This window comes from Rhamphochromis longiceps, linkage group LG20 (genome assembly GCF_057381845.1).
Source record: "Rhamphochromis longiceps isolate RC_006_pf linkage group LG20, R_longiceps_female_GT1.1, whole genome shotgun sequence".
Lineage (NCBI taxonomy): Eukaryota > Metazoa > Chordata > Actinopteri > Cichliformes > Cichlidae > Rhamphochromis > Rhamphochromis longiceps.
In genome coordinates this window covers 34742740-34762136 of record NC_140576.1, presented here as the reverse complement: position 1 = coordinate 34762136, position 19397 = coordinate 34742740, and the positions used below count along the sequence as shown (strand labels likewise).

The window sequence follows — 19397 nt, the reverse complement described above, 5'->3', positions numbered from 1 at the left end:
AGCTCTGATGATTATGAATATGTTGGATGATTAGGACAGCGGCCAAGTTTCCTCTGAGTGCAGATTTCTAACACAGTGAGCAACATGAATGTTTCAGATGTCACATTTTTGTGTTTAGGTGAAAACGTGTTTAAAGCGATTCTTGCGAAAGTCATTTTTGCTTTTTGCCTTATTTATTTAAATAATGACATCAGCTTTTTACGAAGGGTTCATTGTAGACTCTACAAACATTCACTGCAGAAGTCTAAATCAGGCCTTTGATTGTGCTATTTCAGCTACTTTAACAGGCCACAGTTGCTGTACGCCTGCAAATCACTTTGCAACCCACCTACCAGCTCATGGTATGCGTGTGATTTAACTAGTGTTGTGTCCACCGTCAGTCATGTTTCTCTCCTGTTTTAATGAGGAGATCTTGCAGTTGCCACACCACAGAGCTGTACACCTGGATATAAATGACTACAGGTGGTATAACAATACTGAAACTACAGTTTAAAATCATTGTAGTGCCTCCTGTCTGTTTTCCATAAAGTTAGCCTGTTTTTTTCTTTGCTAATACATCATCACTTTAACACAGACTTTATTTTGCACCACAGGTAAAAAAATATCAGATTTCATATCGTCACTTGTCACTAAATAAAAATAATACTGCTCACCTGTATAGACCATTTGAACCATTGTAACCAAAACTGTCACTGATGGCAAACAAACAACAGCAGGACGTCAGAGCAGAGCGGTGACAGCTGAGGATGAAGATGTTTTCCTCTGAGGTGTTTTAGTCCTCTCGGGAGAGCGGCATGTTGAGGTTTCATGTAATTCAGCCTTTATCCCTGCTGTACGCTACAGTCTGCTTCTCACTATGTTCATGCACAGAGCTGGAAATCAGATTATTCACATTTGCTAGAGACGCCAAAATAAGTGGGAAATAAAATGTTTACATCAAGTGATAAAATCTATTGTGAAATCTTTTTATTTCTTATTCTCAACAGGAGAAAGTCTTTATTTTAGAATACAAATGAAAAGGGAACCATTCACTCAAATTACAGATCGGTTTTAGTGGCGTTTTTCTGTTGATTAGAGATCCATGCAGGGTGTATTTACTGGAACTTTTCTTTTTAACACTTTATTTTTATTGGTAGTTTGGTTTTGTTTTTTTCACAAAACACTCAGACCCTTAGTACGTACAGAGTATCTAGGCTAGCAGAGACGCATTAAAAAAAAGATACATCCATTTAAGGTACAATCAAATCAAATAGGTGAATTACAGCAATGATAAATTTGGTACCAGAATTTATAATAGTTTTCCATTCAGGTAAAGGTCCCATTTTTTCCAGTACTTCTCAAATTTATCAGCAGCAAGTCTTAATGAAAAAGTCAGTCCCTCCATTGTGTAAATTTCCTTGATAACGCCTGTCCAGTCCAAAAATGACGGTGGATCCACGTTTAGCCATTTGCGAGTTATGGCTTTCTTTGCACCAGCCAATAGTATTATAAAAGATATTTGTCAGATTTCCTCACTCCTTGGGGCAAATCACATAGATAAAACACAGTGAAATCAGGGGCCAAGTTCAAGCCCATCATGGTATTGATTTCTGTTATAGCTTCTAAGATTAACTGGAAGTTTTTTGCTGTTAAGCTTTTGAAATCTATTCTTTTTTTATACTCTGATGGGAACAGAGCCAAATATAACCAGGGCCAGTGTGTTTGTGTGTTAGCAGAATCCCAACGAGGTCACGTCTGCCTCTAATACTCTTACGTATTTCACTTGTTGACCCCTGACAGAAGCTCTTGAGTTTGTTCACCTGATGTCATTTATCAGAAAATTCTTCTATTTTCTACTACTAATCTACTTCTGGGTCACTCTGCTGCAGTGTCTGTGTGGCATTCAACTTAGCCAAGAGACATAACTTCTCCTGGGTTTGCCCCGGGGTCTCCTCCCATGCCTGAAACACCTCACCTAGACGCCCCCAGAAGGCATCCTAATCATATGCTGGAACCAGCTCAGTTCCTTTTGAGAGCAGAGGAGCAATGGCTCTACTTTGAGCTCCTCCTGCAGGCCAGACCTGCTGACTCTGTCTCTGAGAGTGAGCTCAGACAATTTTATAGCCGCTGTTTGTATCTACACTCATTTTCTTTTCGGTCACCACCCATGGCTGTCGGTGGGGGTCAGAAGGATGCTTTAGATTCACTGCAGACAAATTCCCCAAACCGTCTCTCAATCTCTTGCTCCACACTTGTGAACAAGACTACCAGATTTTTGAACGCCTTCAGCTGAGGCGCCAGCTCATCCCCAGCTGCGAACAAGCAGTCCACCTTTTTCTGGCTGAGAGCCACAAACCCAGACTAGGAAGCTTACACTCTCATCCCCGATGACTTTTCAGTCAGCTGCAAATGCCCCAGTTCAAGCTCGAGGTCACTGCTGGATGAAGCCAGTGCACAGCAGAGCAGAAGAACAGTGTGTGACTTCTAATTCTAGTCAGTAGAAATCTGACTTGCTCTGATAACATATCTCAGAGACGCAGGAATAATAAGGAAAGATCATACATGGAGATCCCAGTCTGTATCTGGTGCTAGAAAACCCCTCGTGTGATTTTAGAAAGGATGCCAAGCACGGCCCTTTTCAGTAAAGAGGCCACTTTTTTCGAAGCTTAAGAATAGTTTCACTTTCATCAGTTTATCCAGTTTTCATCAGTCATTTTTTCCCAGTTTTTCCCAAACATTTTCCAGTCTTGCTTGGTGAAAATGTCATGTATGTTCATCCATAAAGCCCAAACTTTTACTTTGCCACTACAGTTTTTAAAGTTATTATTGGTTTATTTTTGGGTTGACTTTCACGTTGTAACTAAAAACAAAGGCTGATGTTTAATGGGATAAATCACCGCCCTTAAACCTCTTTCTCTCACCCTCAGATACATCCACGCCCTCTACCTGGGTGCCAAGAGCCGCTGGAACAGCAACGGGCCCCGCCGCCAGTTCCACTGGAGGCTGATGTTTGAGAGCGCTGACATCACCATGCTCCGCCTCCTGGAGGCCTTCCTGAAGTCGGCTCCACAGCTCGTTCTGCAGCTGAGCATCATGGTCCATGAAAGCGGTGTTCTGCCTCTGCAAGGTGACGCATTCAGCTGTCTTCTCCTTTTTCAAAGATTTTTAAAATTCTTGTTCTTAGAGTGAATGATATACAGCTTTATTGTGCTTTTTTTTAGCCATCATTACCAGTGGCTATCATAAGACAAGGCAAAGTTTTCTGCTGAGATTGGGCAAACAGCACTATTGCTGCAAAGACCAAGACGTGTAATAGACGAAGAAGCAGAGGGTCAAAGTTAAAGCAGGAAATCAGTCTATAAACTTACTTGATTTGAGCTAAGAAATAAGAACCAAACAGTAATAAAGCAAACTTATTCTGTGTGTGTGAATGTGTGAGTGTGTGATATCACTAGGAGAATCTATGCTTTATTCATGCACCTCTTACAAGAAGCAGATTGGCCTTTGATGAATAAAACAAAACAGTCTCTCTCCCCCGCTCTCTCTCTCTCTCTCTGTGTGTGTGTGTGTTCACTTCAGTACTTTTCACACTCTGTGTTCACACACACCTGGCGGGCACCAGCAGCAGCAGAAGACAAGTGTCAGAAACATATTTAAATAGCACAAAACACACAGCTGACTCATAAAACCCACAACGCACACATGTAGTCTGCAGAATCCAAAAAACTAACTTCCTGCATTTGAATATCTTTAAAGTTCACCTTTGCTCTCCTCCTACGACTCTGTGTTCAGTTACAGACGAGTGGAGGGCAAACATCTGTGCGAGGCGCAGCCATGGCTGCAGTGGACGCAGGGCGCACCGACTGTGCTCAGCGTAGCAGCGATATCGACGTGCATGGCTGCAGTGACAACACAGAGTCTGCGTCTCTGCAGGAAACATAGCACATCTGCTTTGACATTCATTAGAAGACGACTTACGGCCCTTTGAGAGTGTAACACTGTGTTATTTTAATATTTCATGTTAAAAAAACAAAAATGTTTAAATCCAAATCCCCGTACAGTCAAAGATCAGTAATATAATCCAGTCTTCTAATGCACGTTGTGTGAATATCACAGTTTAGATTGTTATGCTTAACTGGTGAGCTCACAGATTACACTCGTTCAGAAAATCACAATGAAGTCATCAGTTAATAAGAAATGGCATATTTAACAAAATAAAATCCCGTGATTTGTTCTGTAAAGTTTAAAAAAGTGGATCGAGTGCAGAAAGTAGTTATTAGGAAAAAAACTGTATGTTAATAACAGCTAAAAATAATAAAAACTGCTGAACAGTGATGGCATAAAAACATGAAACTACATCAAAATAATAATAAGCACCGGAGCTGATCAGACTAGAGACACAAAGACACGATGTGCACCAGAAGATAAAGCCTCATCACAATAAAATATTCAAGTGATTAACAAGTACCTCAATTTACTACTTAAGTACTCTTCCTGAGTAAATATACCTGATTACAGTACAATTTAGCCTTTGAAAGCATGTTTTTATAGGGAACCTATTGTGTGCAGTAGCTACAGTAGCTTTGCATAAGTTGCTACATCATAATCAGTCATAAACATGGACTCTGAAGTGTGTGAATGCAGTTACTCGAGAATCAGGCGATGTAGGATTTTCAAATTCTTAAAATAGGAGCATCTAATAAAAGTCTCACAAGTTTTAATCCCGGTGACCTTGACCATGTAAGACGTCACCTTTCCTGCAAATCACCCAGCATTCTGAAATTTATGCCATAGGTGTGTGACCTAGGAAGCTGAGGGGCTCTCATTAAACGAGCTGTGGTAGCTCCCATCTTCCTCTCTTTAAGACAACTTTCTTCTGATTGGCTGCCCCCTAAAAAAAGGGGTGAGTGGGCGTGGCTTCTGTGCTCACAGCCAGAGCTGTGCTCACTGAGACGACCGTATTAGGTTTAACCACTCTTTATGACATCATTCATATTAAGGATGAGGAAGAACTGTGACTCTCAAGCATTATTCATACACACACCTGCGTTATTTGTGGGTTTATTTAGGTTTATTATGAGAGCTTTAACATTTTGAGCAGTATGTGTGAAAAAACTGGGAAATGTATAATAGATGCTTTTTAACCTCGAACCGTCCTTTGTGTCCCTCCTTACCAAACATCCTTTATCTCATAGTCTAAAAGCGAAACTCCTCTCAGAGATAAACGTGTCCGAGCTCTCACACACAAATATCCCTGTCTACTTTGACCTACCATCTGTTAAAAAGCATTCATGTTTTTTAATGTGGGCACTCATACATACGCTCCTGCAGTGCCGGCAGTACTGAAGAGCTGAGAAGATTCACCATCATTGCACTATCATTATCCATTATCATTTTATCTGTCACACGAATCGAGTGTCGGTGTAGCCAATTAATCATTCAAGTCATCTGTTAAGGACAAATCCCAAACATTGGCTGGTCCCAGTTCCTCCAAATGCTGAGCTTTCCAAGCGTAACAAACTGCATCTGTCACTGTTTAGTCATAATTCCCTTTGGTTTGGGTTCATTTATTGCATGGATGTTTTAGTGTATTTTCTCAAGCTATGCTTCAGGATAGTTGCTGCGTTGCTAACCTGATTTATAAATTTGGTTGTGATTTATCAGCTACAGTAATGGAGGCAATTGTTGATTGAGAGAACAGGCTGCGGTTGGATTAAGTTCATCTCAGTTTGTAGACAGGTGATCTTGAAAAGGTGATTTTCCGATTACTTATTTATTTTTGCTTTTATTTTCTAATCTATTTCTCTTCCAGCTACAGTAACTTTAACATGATCAATGTTCCTCCTCCAGAACACTGATAGCTCCATCTCCATATTTTCCCTTAATATGAAATGTACCACTCCACTCCGATTGGGGGTTTTCTTTATCAGACTTGTTTTTCATGCTCGCAAATTTCCAATTTTGTTTCTATCTGCTGTGTTTAATCTCTACTCCAAACCATTTTTTTGGCCACAATTACCTGGGCAGTCCGGAGAGCGAAGAAGACTCGATCCTGAAGTGCTTTCACCCTTTGAAAGCAATTCCCTGTGATTTTATCCCAGGAAACAATCATTTTCCTGTTTTTTTTTTTTTTTTTTCTTCTTTTTTTTGCATCCCCATCCACTAGGCGATTCATTGCAGATCTCTCATTGTTTATAGACAACATCATCCGTTCCTTGAAATCCCGGGGGAGATGGTCTGGGGTCAAACGTTTGGCTCTCTCAACTTTTAGAGATTAGAGACACTGTTTGGATCCCAGAATCCACATTAGCTAAATGAACCCACTGATCACTGACATTGTTACTAAAATCTGAAACAAATCGATTTACACACAAACAGGTTGTTGTTGTTTTTTGCAATTTTAATTTGCAAAGGGGTAAAAGAACAAATAAGGAACATGGCAGCATGGCTTTTGACAACAAATAATAGAACCATTTATAGAAACTCGCCATGGTCAAAGAATTGAGTCAGAGCCTTCCATTCAAAGACGGCTTGTACAGTTGACTTATTACGATCTTATAAAGACTGTATAAAGACGAAACATGATGCCACGGACACATCAGTAAGGCCAGCTTCACACAGAGAAGGGCACAATCATAAAATGTTCCATCACATTGATGACACTTTAAAACCAACAAAAACTACATAGAATAAAGAACGCTTAAACATTTCTCCAACATCTTAGAATTTGAAAAAACGAATCATGTCATTGGTTTTCTTCCAGATCACGGTCATGGTGGCTGCAACCTAAGTGAATACACCAAAACATCCAACTTTTTCAGGGCGTTATTGAAATGTTACCCAGCCAGCTGAGAAAAGTAGTTTCCTCCCATCAGGAAAAGTGCAGTAAAGTAAAATAACTGAACGATATGATCTGCTGCCTCTCCAGCGAGTCTCTCATCCTACAGCTGGATTCCACAGCCTTGGACTCAAGTTATCTTGAGTAATCTTGAGAGGTTGAAACATATAAAGCAGTTCTAAATGAGCCCATGTTAGAGTGGATCTCCACCGCAGAACAAAGACTACCGTTGCCAGCTGTGGTCCAAGATGGTCGACTGGAAGTGCGAATAAACTTGGGACGAGATCCTCTCAGCTGAAGCAGCTGAATGATATCAAAGACAGCAAGCAGGACTCTTGGAAACATTGGTTTCCAATAATGTTAATTATGTTAAATAGCACAGATGTAAAAACCCAAAGAGTTCAGTTCATGCAATACCAGATGTTTCAGTTTCTGTGAAATTCATTGGAGATCATTTCCTTTCCAAAATTAAAGCAGCTTAAGGGGAATGACTCATATATCAAATCAAAGTAGACAGAGGTTTGAAGTTTAAAGAACTCCCTTTCCTTTATTAATACATATATAGCATTTGTCTGGTGAAGGTAGCCCATAATTTTCTCTGTTCTTAATGCTGCTGAATCCTCTTGAGACATATTGTTTCAAGCAGGCTGTACAGTAAAGGAGTGACAGCTCTCTCCTTTAATCAGACCTCATTAAGGAAACACTCTGTGGTTTCTCTGGCCTGCCACTGGTCTGTGTTAAATTGTTTTTGTTCAAAGATGGAACAAAACCGTTGCTGTTTTGTCACGATATTTTCCATTTTCCAACCAAGCCGCACAGACGCCGAGAATGCTTCTGTTCGCAACGCTTGATGGTGTTTTAATAGTTTCAGCCATTTCCCCCCATTTCCATTCGTGTTAGACGAAACAAGCTGATGCATAAAGAGAGCCAAGTTTAGAAATAAGGAGACAAACTACAAACACTGCAAAACTGAAGACAAAAAGTATATTAAAAACCAAAGAAACATGTCACATGTAAACAAAAATATGTGCCTAGCGCTGTGTCCCTGCTGTGCTAGGAAAATCTTACATGTGCAACAGCATTTAAATTTAATAAAAGTGAAAAAGTAAAAAGAGATTTTAAACACAATAAGTTTTCTGACTTGTGAAAAAATGGCGCTCTCCAGCTGAGGACCAGTTCAAACTCTGCACCTCTGAGTCGACTTTAAACTTTCTTTTTAAGGTTGATCTCAGTTTTTAAGAGAAATATTTTAGAAAAATCTTCAGATTAATCAAATGCAAAGTCGGTGCCGCTCTTTCTCTGCTTACATTTTAATGCCTTCTCAGTCTGATTCACGGCTAATTTTAGACAAGGCTGCACGATTAACATGCATGAATATTTAATATGCTAAACTGTGCTCTGGGCGGTTCGCAGCAGGCCTGAAAGTTACATGTGCGGGCTAATGATTATTTGACTTCAGTAGAAACTGGTTCAAGTCCAGATAAATTTGACAGCCAGCAACCCTAACCCTTTTTTTGTGTTTGTCCTTATGTCAGTGAAGTTAAACCAGATGTCAGAGAAAGGTTTCAGCCATATTCCCAGTAAGTTCACTAATCTCATCCTTATTATTGTCCAAACCTCTCACATTCCCTATGCTGATCACTTGAACAACTCCAGCTCTGAATCCTGGAGTAATCCCAGACTTTCTAATCTTCCTGTTTCTGTTAGCAACCTGGGAGTGTCCCTTTCCTCATACAGTAGACTCATGAAGAGATCCCAGACGTCAGGACTTCCTTTGTCGATCCTCAGGATTATAGTACTCACTGTGGGAATGGATTGAGATCACTAGTAGACTTAGTAGTTATAAAACACATTTTACCTTTGCCTAAATCAAAATGAGAAAAAAGAACTGACTTTAGAAGATGACAGAGTTATTAAAATAAAAAGAAACAACTGGAAATGCTCCAGCAGGCCTCCACTCAGCACGGCGGGAAATAAATAAACACATTTTAAGCTCGGGGAACAAGCGTGGAAAAAAGAGAAAACTGTAGGAGCATGTTCAAAAAACGAAAGCCATACTACTGTAGGGTGAGATGGTTCTTAGTACTTCACATGTATTCCCACCTGAAGGATTAAAGCTGGGACTAAAGCTTTGTGACTCCAACTAAAAAAAGGCAAAACCATACCTGATTTAAAAAGGGCAACCTCCCCTGTGAGGTCTTCTGGTTGTGCTCCTCCGGATCAGTTTAAACAGTGCAGCTGTCTGTAGACGGCTCATTGTTTTCAGCACATCTATGTGATTATCTCTGATTTCACCAAAGATCTCAAGGATCAGTACTGGTGATGAGAAGTTGGCTGCTCCACATAGACTAAACTGCATTTTTCCTCACTGCTTAGCGGGTCACTGACGAGCATCATTACATTTACATTCACAAGAGTGCGCACCACGAACTCACACCAAAGCTGAGTGCTTGTAGCCGCAGTCTTGGGTCTCCACGTTTGACAATTTGGATCGCTGGGACTTTGTTTTTCTCCCCTAAACTTAAATTCAAGTTAAAAGCTGGAAGTTATTTGATCTGACTCTTGACCCACCGGGAGAGATTCAGTGTGCTTTCAAAATTGGACTCCCAAGCAGACGCCTAATACAGCAGCATTACTAAAAGAAGACCTTGATAAGAAAAGAAGGCACATTTTTATCAAGTACATTTTTTCTTAGTTACAGAACTCACGGACCACATCTCAGACATTTCATAATACAAGCAATAAATCAGCTTACAATTACCTGACCACATTACTGAGCCACACGGGGCAATTTAAACTACCTCTGTTAGTTAACATTGAAGAATCCCTGATAGTGATTTTGATCCTTTGTTGTAAGTTGATCTTGTGCTGTCTGTGTTTCTTAGTCCAGTGTAGTGAAGCCTTTTAGTTGTGTGATTCTAGCCTCCTCTCGCCGTTTAGTTGTTTGTGTTTGTTGTTGTCCTTTCTTTGCCTTGTTTGGTGTTCATGCTTCAATCTGTTAATTTCTCGTCAGTTGTTGATATTCTGGTTAGTGTTACTCTCCTTTGCTAGTTAGCTGCATCTCGATGTGAGTTGTACATCATGCCTCTTGATTATGTTCAGCTGTCTCGTTACCCTCCTGTGTTCAGACCCCCATCAGCCTTCTGCGTGCAGCCTCGGGCTTCCCTTTGTTGCGTCATCTGTTTAGTCAGCGTACTTTGGCTGTCTGAGGCTCCTCGTGTTAGTCCCGGGATGCTCCTGTGACTGATAAACGGCTCACCTTTTATTTGACATCTCAAACTCTTTTCTGCATCCGCACACCCCACAATCTACACACTGCGACATCCAAATTTAAGATGCAGTTTAAAGTTTCTCTTTCCAAGGTCAAAATTAAAATGCCACTTTTAGGGTTTTTTTCTCTTTTCTACCACTCTGCAGCATGTAATCTCCCTGCTCGGGTAGCTTTATAATTCTATTTAACAATATCACTGGTGTTGTTTATTATGAGCTATTCAGTCAAGTTAATAACTATAGTCCTCTTATGTTTGCCCCCCTCTGTCCAGGTCTATCTGCCTCGGCCTCCTTGGTCTCACTGGCCTGGATGATCGCCTCCTACCAGAAGGTCCTCCGTGACTCCCGTGACGACAAGCTGCCCATGTCCTACAAGGCCGTGATCGCCCAGATGCTGTGGCACTTCTTCACGATTGGGGCGAGGACCGTGGCCTTTGCTCTCTTCGCCTCCGTCTTCCAGCTCTACTTCGGCATATTCATCGTCAGCCACTGGTGCGCCATATGTGACCTGATGTTAAGAATCTGGACCCCAAATGGGAAGAATTAGACACCTGCTGCATTTTTTTTGTTATAGAGAGAAATCTATACTCTGTTCCAGTAATATTAGTCAACTTGCATTCCAACAGCAGGTAGACAAAAATCAAACTAAAGAAAGTCAAGTAATACAATATATAAAGAGCAAGTTTGGTAAATATATTCCCTTTATACATAAACCTTTTTAATCTGCTCGTTCTTGCTTGTTAAATCGCAGAAAACAGCTTCCTACACACTTTACAGGTTCTTCCCCCAAGCAGGGACATTTAGCAGGGCCTAATTTATAAAATACTTTCAGTGTTAATTGTAATTATTCATACAGCAGGTTTAGCAAATTGGTGCTGAAAGAATGTAGCCTTCTATAGGGAGAAGGTCAGTCTTAACGTTTTATCTCATGCCCAGCGATGATTTGCATTCGGGCATTCCTGTATGTGTTCGCTCTACTTTAAATGGCTTAGATGTGATATTCTGTGCCAGGAGCATTCATTAAATTCTCTAGAAATGGATTGCCTGATATCATCGCTTTGTGTTTAGGGATGTACTTTGAGGCACAACTGAGAGATTTATGTTATCTGTCTTGTATTGCCCCTTTGTCTTAGTGTTCATTTGTGACTTCCTGTACTCAAGGCAGCTATAATCAATATTTTTATATTACTGATATAAATCAAATGTGAAAACAATGGCACAATGTGAAAGGTGCTACTTGTGGTGAAGACCCTACAGAGCACTATCACCTGAATGTGCAACTCCCTCGGTTTTCGGGGCGTTGTTGCGAGCTGCATCGCATTGTTTGGCTGTTCAGCTCACGACTTTACTGGTTCATTTTTACTGCTCTCATACTGTGATTGTTCTCACAGCTTTTCTCAGTAACAAAGCTTTAAATATCCTCTCTTCACATCCTGCTCAGCACCAAACAGCATGCAGTCAGAGTTTGCAATTAGCTGGTGTACACTGAGAAGCAGTCAGCTTTTGAAGAGACCTTTAATTTCCCTCAGATGTTTGTGAAGTGCGCAGATTTTATTTAATAGATGAACACAGCCTCTGTGATGTCAGACACTGGTTTGTGGACAATGGAGAAATCGCTCAAATGAAACAAAATAGTGCTCGGTAACAGCTGCAAGCTTGTCCAGAAAATCAGCTGTTGCAGGCTTAAATAAATCTGGCATGTTGTTCGCTCGCATCACTTGGATACAGTAATTTGCAATTCTAAGGCAAAGACAAAATTCTGTGGATTTCTGTTAAATTATGTCAACAGCTGAGTTAATTTCACTTCTATTGGCCTCACAAACAAAGTTTACAGTAAAAAACAGTCCAAAAATATCTCATTAGTATTTTGACAGCTCTGGTGATTTTGAGCCTTTCCAATACTGGTTCTATAAACAAAGTATATCCTGACAGTGATGCTAATTGAAGGTTAGTTGGTCATTAGAATTACAAGTATTTGCCACTCGTAAACTTGTAAACAGAGAAAACAGAGAAGCTCGCCAAAAAGGTCGCTAAGCCCTCAGCTATGCAGACCTAGAGACTAATCGGCAACCAGTTTGTGAGTGGTTGCTGGAGTTTGTTGGCAGTTGTGAAAATGGTTTCAAATAGGGTGCTTTACCTGTAGTTTGCATGGAGGACATCATCATGTCTGCAAACATTTGCCATTTACTCTCAGAACTGTTGTAAAACTAGAAAACGTTTGATGGAAAATAGAGACAGTAAATGTTCCTCTTGAAAGTAAAAGTTGTGCAACCAACAGATTTCAAAATTATTTTGAAGGCGAACAGTCTCTGTTTCCAGTTTGTGGCACATTTTTCAGACACTACTGCATGCGAGTAGTTCACAATTGTTTGCTGACCAGTTGGTGTTTACTGACAACAATGGCAACCTGCTAGTTGCAACAAAGTTTTCATGGCTGCACTATATATCTCTTGTGACCAGTGGTTGCCAGATGGTCTCTAGGGCTGTTTGACTGGGGCATTATCTGGAGAGCACTGAAGCTCATGCCAGTCTTCTAGATTCTTATGTTTTGTATGATTTCATAATTGGTACTGCTGGGAGAACTAGAGGAAAAATGTGAGGGATCACAAGCATCTTTAGCAATCTTCCAGTGGGAATCATGACTGTCTTCAATTTTAAAACTTGGGCAATAAAGACAAATAAACTGAAACTCAGTTCCTACAAAACTGACTGCAAATGTCAGTGTCTATAAGTTAAGAAATGTGTTATGTTTGCAGATTCCTTATGTACATCTGTTATCTACAGTAGCTTATTAACACATAGGCTAGCATTAGCTTTCTAACAGCTGACTGTAGGGTCCTAAAATAATCTTTTGACATAGAAACATTTTATGCCAGTTTGTTGGCGTTCTGAAGCATGTTCTGGGCTAATCTATTTTCCTTTTCAAAGAGTGCAAAGTTATAAAATACTATTACAACCTGATTGAAATTTTGCAAAAGAATCTGTATATCATATCTTATTATAAGGCCCATGCGCATTGTTGTCGAGACTAGCTGTATTGTTGTGTTGTCTTTCCAGGTGTGTCATGACCTTTTGGATTATCCAAGGTGAGACTGACTTCTGCATGTCCAAGTGGGAGGAGATCATCTACAACATGGTGGTGGGCATCATTTACATCTTCTGCTGGTTCAATGTCAAAGAGGGCCCCAGCCGTTTCCGTATGACTGTCTACTACTCTGTGACACTGGCTGAGAACGTGGCGCTGACTGCCGCCTGGTACACCTACCGTGACCCACAAACGGCCGATTCTTCTGCCCTGGTGGTTGTATGTCTGGTGGCCTGCAGCTTTGCCCTGGGAACCTTCTTCATGTTGGTGTACTACTGCTGGCTGCACCCAGATGGGCCTGTTCTAGGCTCACAGTGGGGAGGATGTGTTGACGAGGGCGTGGTAGGTTCAGGAGGGGTGGCGGGAGTGATTGATGCTTGCCTTACTCCATCACAAGGATCCCAAACGGATATAGTCATTACCAGTCCTCCAAGGACTCTGCCCAGGACTAAAGACACAGGGGAGCCAGTTCCCGGGGAGCGAGAAAGGGACAGGGAGAGGGACAGAGACAGTTGCCTGCCTGTCTTCCAGGTACGTCCCTCCCCATCCTCCTCTCCTGCACTCCTTCACAGGACCTCCTCGTCATCTCGTGCACATGAGGGACCCGTGATCCGGATCGACCTCCCGAGAAAGCGATACCCAGCATGGGATGCGCACTTTATCGATCGACGTCTGCGCAAGACCATTCTGCTTCTGGAGACCACATCAGGCATCAGCCCCCGGATACAGTACAGGAGCAGCATGATGGGCAGCAAAGAGGTATTGGAATATGAGACAACTGTTTAAGCCAACAGTGGCTTTTAAACTTATAAACGCAGTCTGGGACCAAGGCTCAGCCTGAGATCAGTTCTCATCCCAGGACTATCTACGCCAAGAGAAGCACGAAAAGAAGATGCTGTGTGTCGGGCAGCTCTTTGAGAGGCTGTCAAAACTTGATTGTAAAATGTGAAGCGCAATCTGGGACCAAAGCAGTCCGGGAGTAAGTAGCATGAATGAGCCATGGGAAGTCAGCGGAGTAATGCTGAACTGGGATAATCTTCGAATTTTTTTTTCTAAAAGTTTTGAGGGAAGGAAAATATCCCTCATCCTGGGACCAAGGTGTGTTAGATTTTGTTTTATCCTGCACGGTCAGTACAAGAAGTAAAATAATTTGCAAGAAATTAAGTTGTGAAGTTTGAGATAATTGAGAAGCGGTCGGCTGCATGAACTTGAGCCTTTGACCCAAGAAAGACAACAGAGACTTTCCGAGGAATGTTTAGGAAACTAGAAATGCATGGGACATGCAATCAGTTTGGTTCGGTGTGATTTGGTTTTGTAAAGTCGGGACTTAAATTGAAAAAAGTCATTTTCCAGTCCTTCGTCAGACATTTGGTAACAAAGATATCTTGCTTTGCATCCAAAAAATAGACATTTTTTAACATCGCAATCACCAACTCATTGCGAACTTGTTATGTTTCATACTTTGAGAATCACAGTAACATGGAAGAACACATGCATATAAAGTCGTGCATTTCTTTTAGCAAGAATAAAACACAACAATATTTGCTAATTTGTGTCCAATTATGACACCAAAAGGTTGCATGTCCCTCACAACCATCCGTCAGTCGTGTCCCAAAAGAAACGTAATCTTGTACGCTTGGCTCCGATCTCATGCGACCACGATGATGGAAATGTAGGCCTGACATCTACATGTGATATATTCACTCATCCATATGTGTTATGATAGCAGCCATAGCAAAAGTCTCCCTGTTTACATCCCAGCTGCGCTGTCAATGCCCGACACGAGAAAGGACTCGTCTGGAAAAAATAAATCAGGACTAAATGTGAGGATGTGAAAGTGGGCAACTTCTGCCATGGCTCCCACCATATGGCATGCTGTAACTCACCACAAACAGGCCTGTGATGTACAGTTGAATAAATACAGATGTCAGATATAAGCTGTTATAATAAGCTGTAGTTAGACGAATGACTTTTGAGTGAAAAAGCTTCATTTTCTTGTGAAATTCTAAATCTCATCCAAAGTTTTTCAGAACTCGTAATATGTAGAATATGAAGGTTTCCACAAACAACATTTTTCAAAGAAAACAGTGAGAAATTACTCTTTACGGTATCAACACTACTTTGCTGAATACATTTAACAGTGAATAACAGACATTTGCTCAAAGCAAACTGAATACGAACAATTAAAGATGCAAAGCACCTTCATGTTTTATTAAGCTAGCTAGTCAGCATTAGGTGCCGTTTCTTCTCAGAAACAAGATGTTGGCAAGGGTCGAGTGAAAGGTGGCGCTGTTTACAAAATAAATCCACAATCAGGTCTTTGATTTAAAGATTTCTGAAGATTTGAATTCAGACTGATGTCTGCATAAGAATAAGAAGAATCTGAAATCTGGAAGCAGATGCTTTTGTTTTCTGTTTGTAGTCAATTTGTAGTCCTGTTGGTCTTCTATTAAATTAGCACAGGGCCTTGGTTGCATACAGGTAAACAGTCTGTCCATAGACCAAATAAGGGATTGAATTTTGGCAAATGCAATCTCAAAACAATCAGTTCTAAAATTAATCTGCAATAGTAAACAAAGACTTCTGGACAGAGCAGGAAATCCTGGCTCAGATATCCATTAGCTGCTGCTCTGGATATCCTTATGTACCCCTGCCCCCAAAGGCTGATAGATTTGCAGTACGTTTGTTGAATAGAAAGGAAAAGCAGATTGGCATAGAAATTCTCTTTGCACCTTTAAACTCTTGTTGCGATGACCTGCAGCAGGAAGATACACCTTGAACATATCCAGCAGAGCTGATCAGTAAGCAGCTTCAGAGGTCGAAGTTTAAATGCTGCTGCTCCCAGGTGTGGATGTGTTGATATTAATTAGAAGCTGCTGGATGCTGAAAGAATCACGCAGGGTCAGCAACACCACCCAAAGGAAGAACAGTTAAAAGGAAATATAATATGCTTTGATGCAATATAAAATAGTTGCATCAAAGCCAGCATTTGTCCTCTTGCATTTTACACAACAGCTTTCTCTCCGGCAGCCTCTCTTTGAAGTTCTTTTCAAAGACGTTCTTTCTCCTTTTACTTAAAAGCCTTTAGGGTTAGTCTGTGCATTTAAGGTGATCTGATCTTTATGGCCATCCCAGAAATACTTCAACCTATGCTGTGGTTTTATTTTAAGGATAGCTGATGTAGAAAACATTACATTATGTGACCCAGATGCATATTAAGAAGTATGTTGATGAAAGCGCTTTTCAAAATGCATTTAGTGCACCATGCAGTGATGAAGACTAGCTGCTCATGATGCCAGTTTAACTGATTTATTAACCTTAGGACTTGGAATTGGAAGATCTTTAAAATAATAATAATACAATTTATGAAGTGATGCTAGATATTGACTGGGGATGGCACAAAACAAAACAAAACCAAGGCACTCTGTTTTCAAGTACAACGATGATTTATTCTACAAGCTTTCTGGCAAAGTCAGACAATATGTGTTGACTTTAAGTCTTCATCAGAGTCTAACGAACACGTGATTCGTCAACTTCACACCAAATACAAGCATTTGTATTTGAAACATAAACCCCATAGATGTTTGTGCACTTGCTCTGGTTTGACAAGTCTTCAGGGGATCTATATTTATGGCTAACAGCCACAAGCACAAAAAACTACTTTTATGGCACAAATGTCACAGTAAATACCACATTAAACAGCCACGAATTTGTGCCAACATTTAGACTGTAGTCCTTCAAAAAGCTCACCTGACAGATTATATCCGGAAAACATAACTTGTAATTAGATTACAAGTAGACAGGAGCAGTGTGCCCTTTACTTTTGGAGTTTCTTCCTGCTTCTGTTTCCAGTGTGGCTTCAATTCAACTGTATGCCGATTGTACACAAGTTTATTGTAATGTCTTGCAGGAATAAGCGTAGGAAAAATTACAGTCTCTTGTGTACTTTAGGTCAGTTGGTAGAGCAAATCGCTACGAGCAGCTTATATACTTGCTTTTTAGCAATCATGGTTAATGATGTACTTTGTGGTTACATATCCTGTATTAGACAAATAAGAGCCAAATCATCCCTGGCCAGTACCTGAATAACATCCTCTAGCACACCCAGTTTCTCTAAGCTTTTGCTGTGATCTGTTTAATCTGCTGCTACTCATACTTCACTACCACACAATGTTTGTTTGGATCTTGTGGATGTGCTGCGACTATAAGACTGTGTATAAAAAATGAATGGCTGTCGTCATCTTTGCCTTTTGCGACCTGAGGTCCCGAGCCACGGTAGATCTGTCTTATGGGAAACTGGTCCAAGCACTTCGCTTCGGTCGGCTGCTTTAGAATGAATGCAGACTTCCACGTCCATCTTTCATATGCAGTCTATGGTTCTGCCAATTTCCCCAGAGCCCTTGAAGTCACATGTGCACGAGAGCCACCATAATATGCTAATGTGAAAGTGTCATACAACTAAACTTGAGGGGCTCTGCAACCTCACCCCTAAAATTCCACTGCAAACAACAAGTCCTCGAAGGCGTCGTAGGGATATGTGTAGTAGCCAGTTTAAAGCAAGTAAAGCAGTGCTCTGATGCTAACAAGGTTTGCAGGTATGCTAAAAAACTGTTACGTGTTTTTAACACCACAGCCGTTGGTGGTCCGAAAAATTCAGGAAAGCAAATTTTAAAGAAAAAAAAGAAAAAACAACAACAAAAAAAGTCTTGATAATTACAGTTTTCTTATCTGGACAGTGCTGTGTCCTACCTGAAGTTGTGGATGTTGGTACAATGGTGACAGTCATGGCGATGTTAATGGTGCTGAAAACAGTGACTCTGTGTCACACGTGATCATGTCATGTCGAACATGATGTTAACGGCTAATGTACAGACGATACATACGTCAACCACCCAGTCACGGGGCTGAGGGGCGGGCTTTCGCGTTCTCCGATTGGGTAATGAACCAGTACTTTGTTGTTGAGGTAAAATTATCAGTTAATAGTGGTGCGCTGATTATATATAGACTTGAACAAAAAAACATGTTTAAAAGTAAACAGTGAGTTAAAAAACTCAAATCATCTTTTATCAATTAATGCAAGTATTTATGTTTATTTATTTTTGTATTTGTTTTATATCTATTTATCTATTGTTTACTCACTTGGTGGCCATGTCTTTGGTATGACTCTTATATTGAGATGTAAAAACTGAAAATAGTTTTTCTTTTTTTTCTTGTTTTTTTTACTCATTCTCTATATCTGTATATATCAGAGTGATGCTATTCTAAGACGTGCGTGTATGAGTACGTGTGCTTTGGTTTGTATGTGTCGTATGTACAGTATGTCTGTAAGGATGTGCTCTTAGTTTTTTTTTTGATAATGCTGCTTAAACATCCTCCGAGTGAACGAGCAGAAAATAAACCAGTGGTGAAAATATCTATGACGATGTTAAAAAAGAACTCAACAAGCTGTGCTGATAACTGTAGATGGGAACAATACTGTAGTAAACATGGCTGAACGGCCAGCAAAATAAGCTCCCCGTGTGTGCTTGTGTCTCTTTTTCTCGTCTCCCTTTACAGGTTACATCTATATTTGCTCAAAATATAATAAACTCAAGATTTTACATAGATCTGCAGCTCAGTGTACATTACCGTGCTAACTTCTGGTGCAGACCTAACCTGCTCAGGGCCAGATTATGTTCTAGAGCAGGTACGAAATCATCTACTGCCCAATCACTTCTCTGGAAAATAGCGTCACTAGTTCTGGAGGACCTCATCGTTTTTTACAAGCATGTGAAGTCTTCCCTCGATGAGCATTAGTGATAAATGTACAACGGTTCGATTGTTATGTAAGTCTTGATACACAGTGGACCTATATGTACTTTTTTGCAGTACTTTTATCATATTTGCACATATAAACTCTGCATCTGTTATCGTAGTACTCCTACTCCTACAATGTTTGCTTTAAGAGTGTTGATTGAGAGACTAGAGAAGAGAGAGGTGGAGGTATGCTCTGGAGAGTGGAGGAACAAAAGCAAAACAGAATATGTGTGTAAAGGACAGGGAGACAGGTGTAACTGTGAACCTGCAAGCAGTGGAGGTTTAAATACCTGAGGCCAACCATACAAAGCAACAGACAGTCGCAAAGAGAGGTGAAGAAGAGAGTGCAGGCTGGGTGGAGTGGGTGGAGACGAGTGTCAGGGGTGATTTGTAGTGAAAGGGTAAGTTTACAAGATGATAGTGAGACCT

General features: G+C 40.6%; 1 protein-coding gene across 1 annotated transcript in view; it reads left to right on the top strand.

Moving 5' to 3' along the window:
- xkr7b (XK, Kell blood group complex subunit-related family, member 7b) overlaps window positions 1–18666 on the top strand; it is a 122295-nt gene extending 103629 nt beyond the window's left edge. Inside the window, exons 2-4 of the mRNA XM_085393544.1 lie at window positions 2907–3106; window positions 10360–10579; window positions 13145–18666. Of these exons, the coding sequence (XP_085249670.1) occupies window positions 2907–3106; window positions 10360–10579; window positions 13145–13958 (1234 nt within the window). The 3' untranslated portion in view covers window positions 13959–18666. The remainder of the gene's footprint in view (window positions 1–2906; window positions 3107–10359; window positions 10580–13144) is intronic.
- The last annotated feature ends 731 nt before the right edge of the window (window positions 18667–19397 follow it).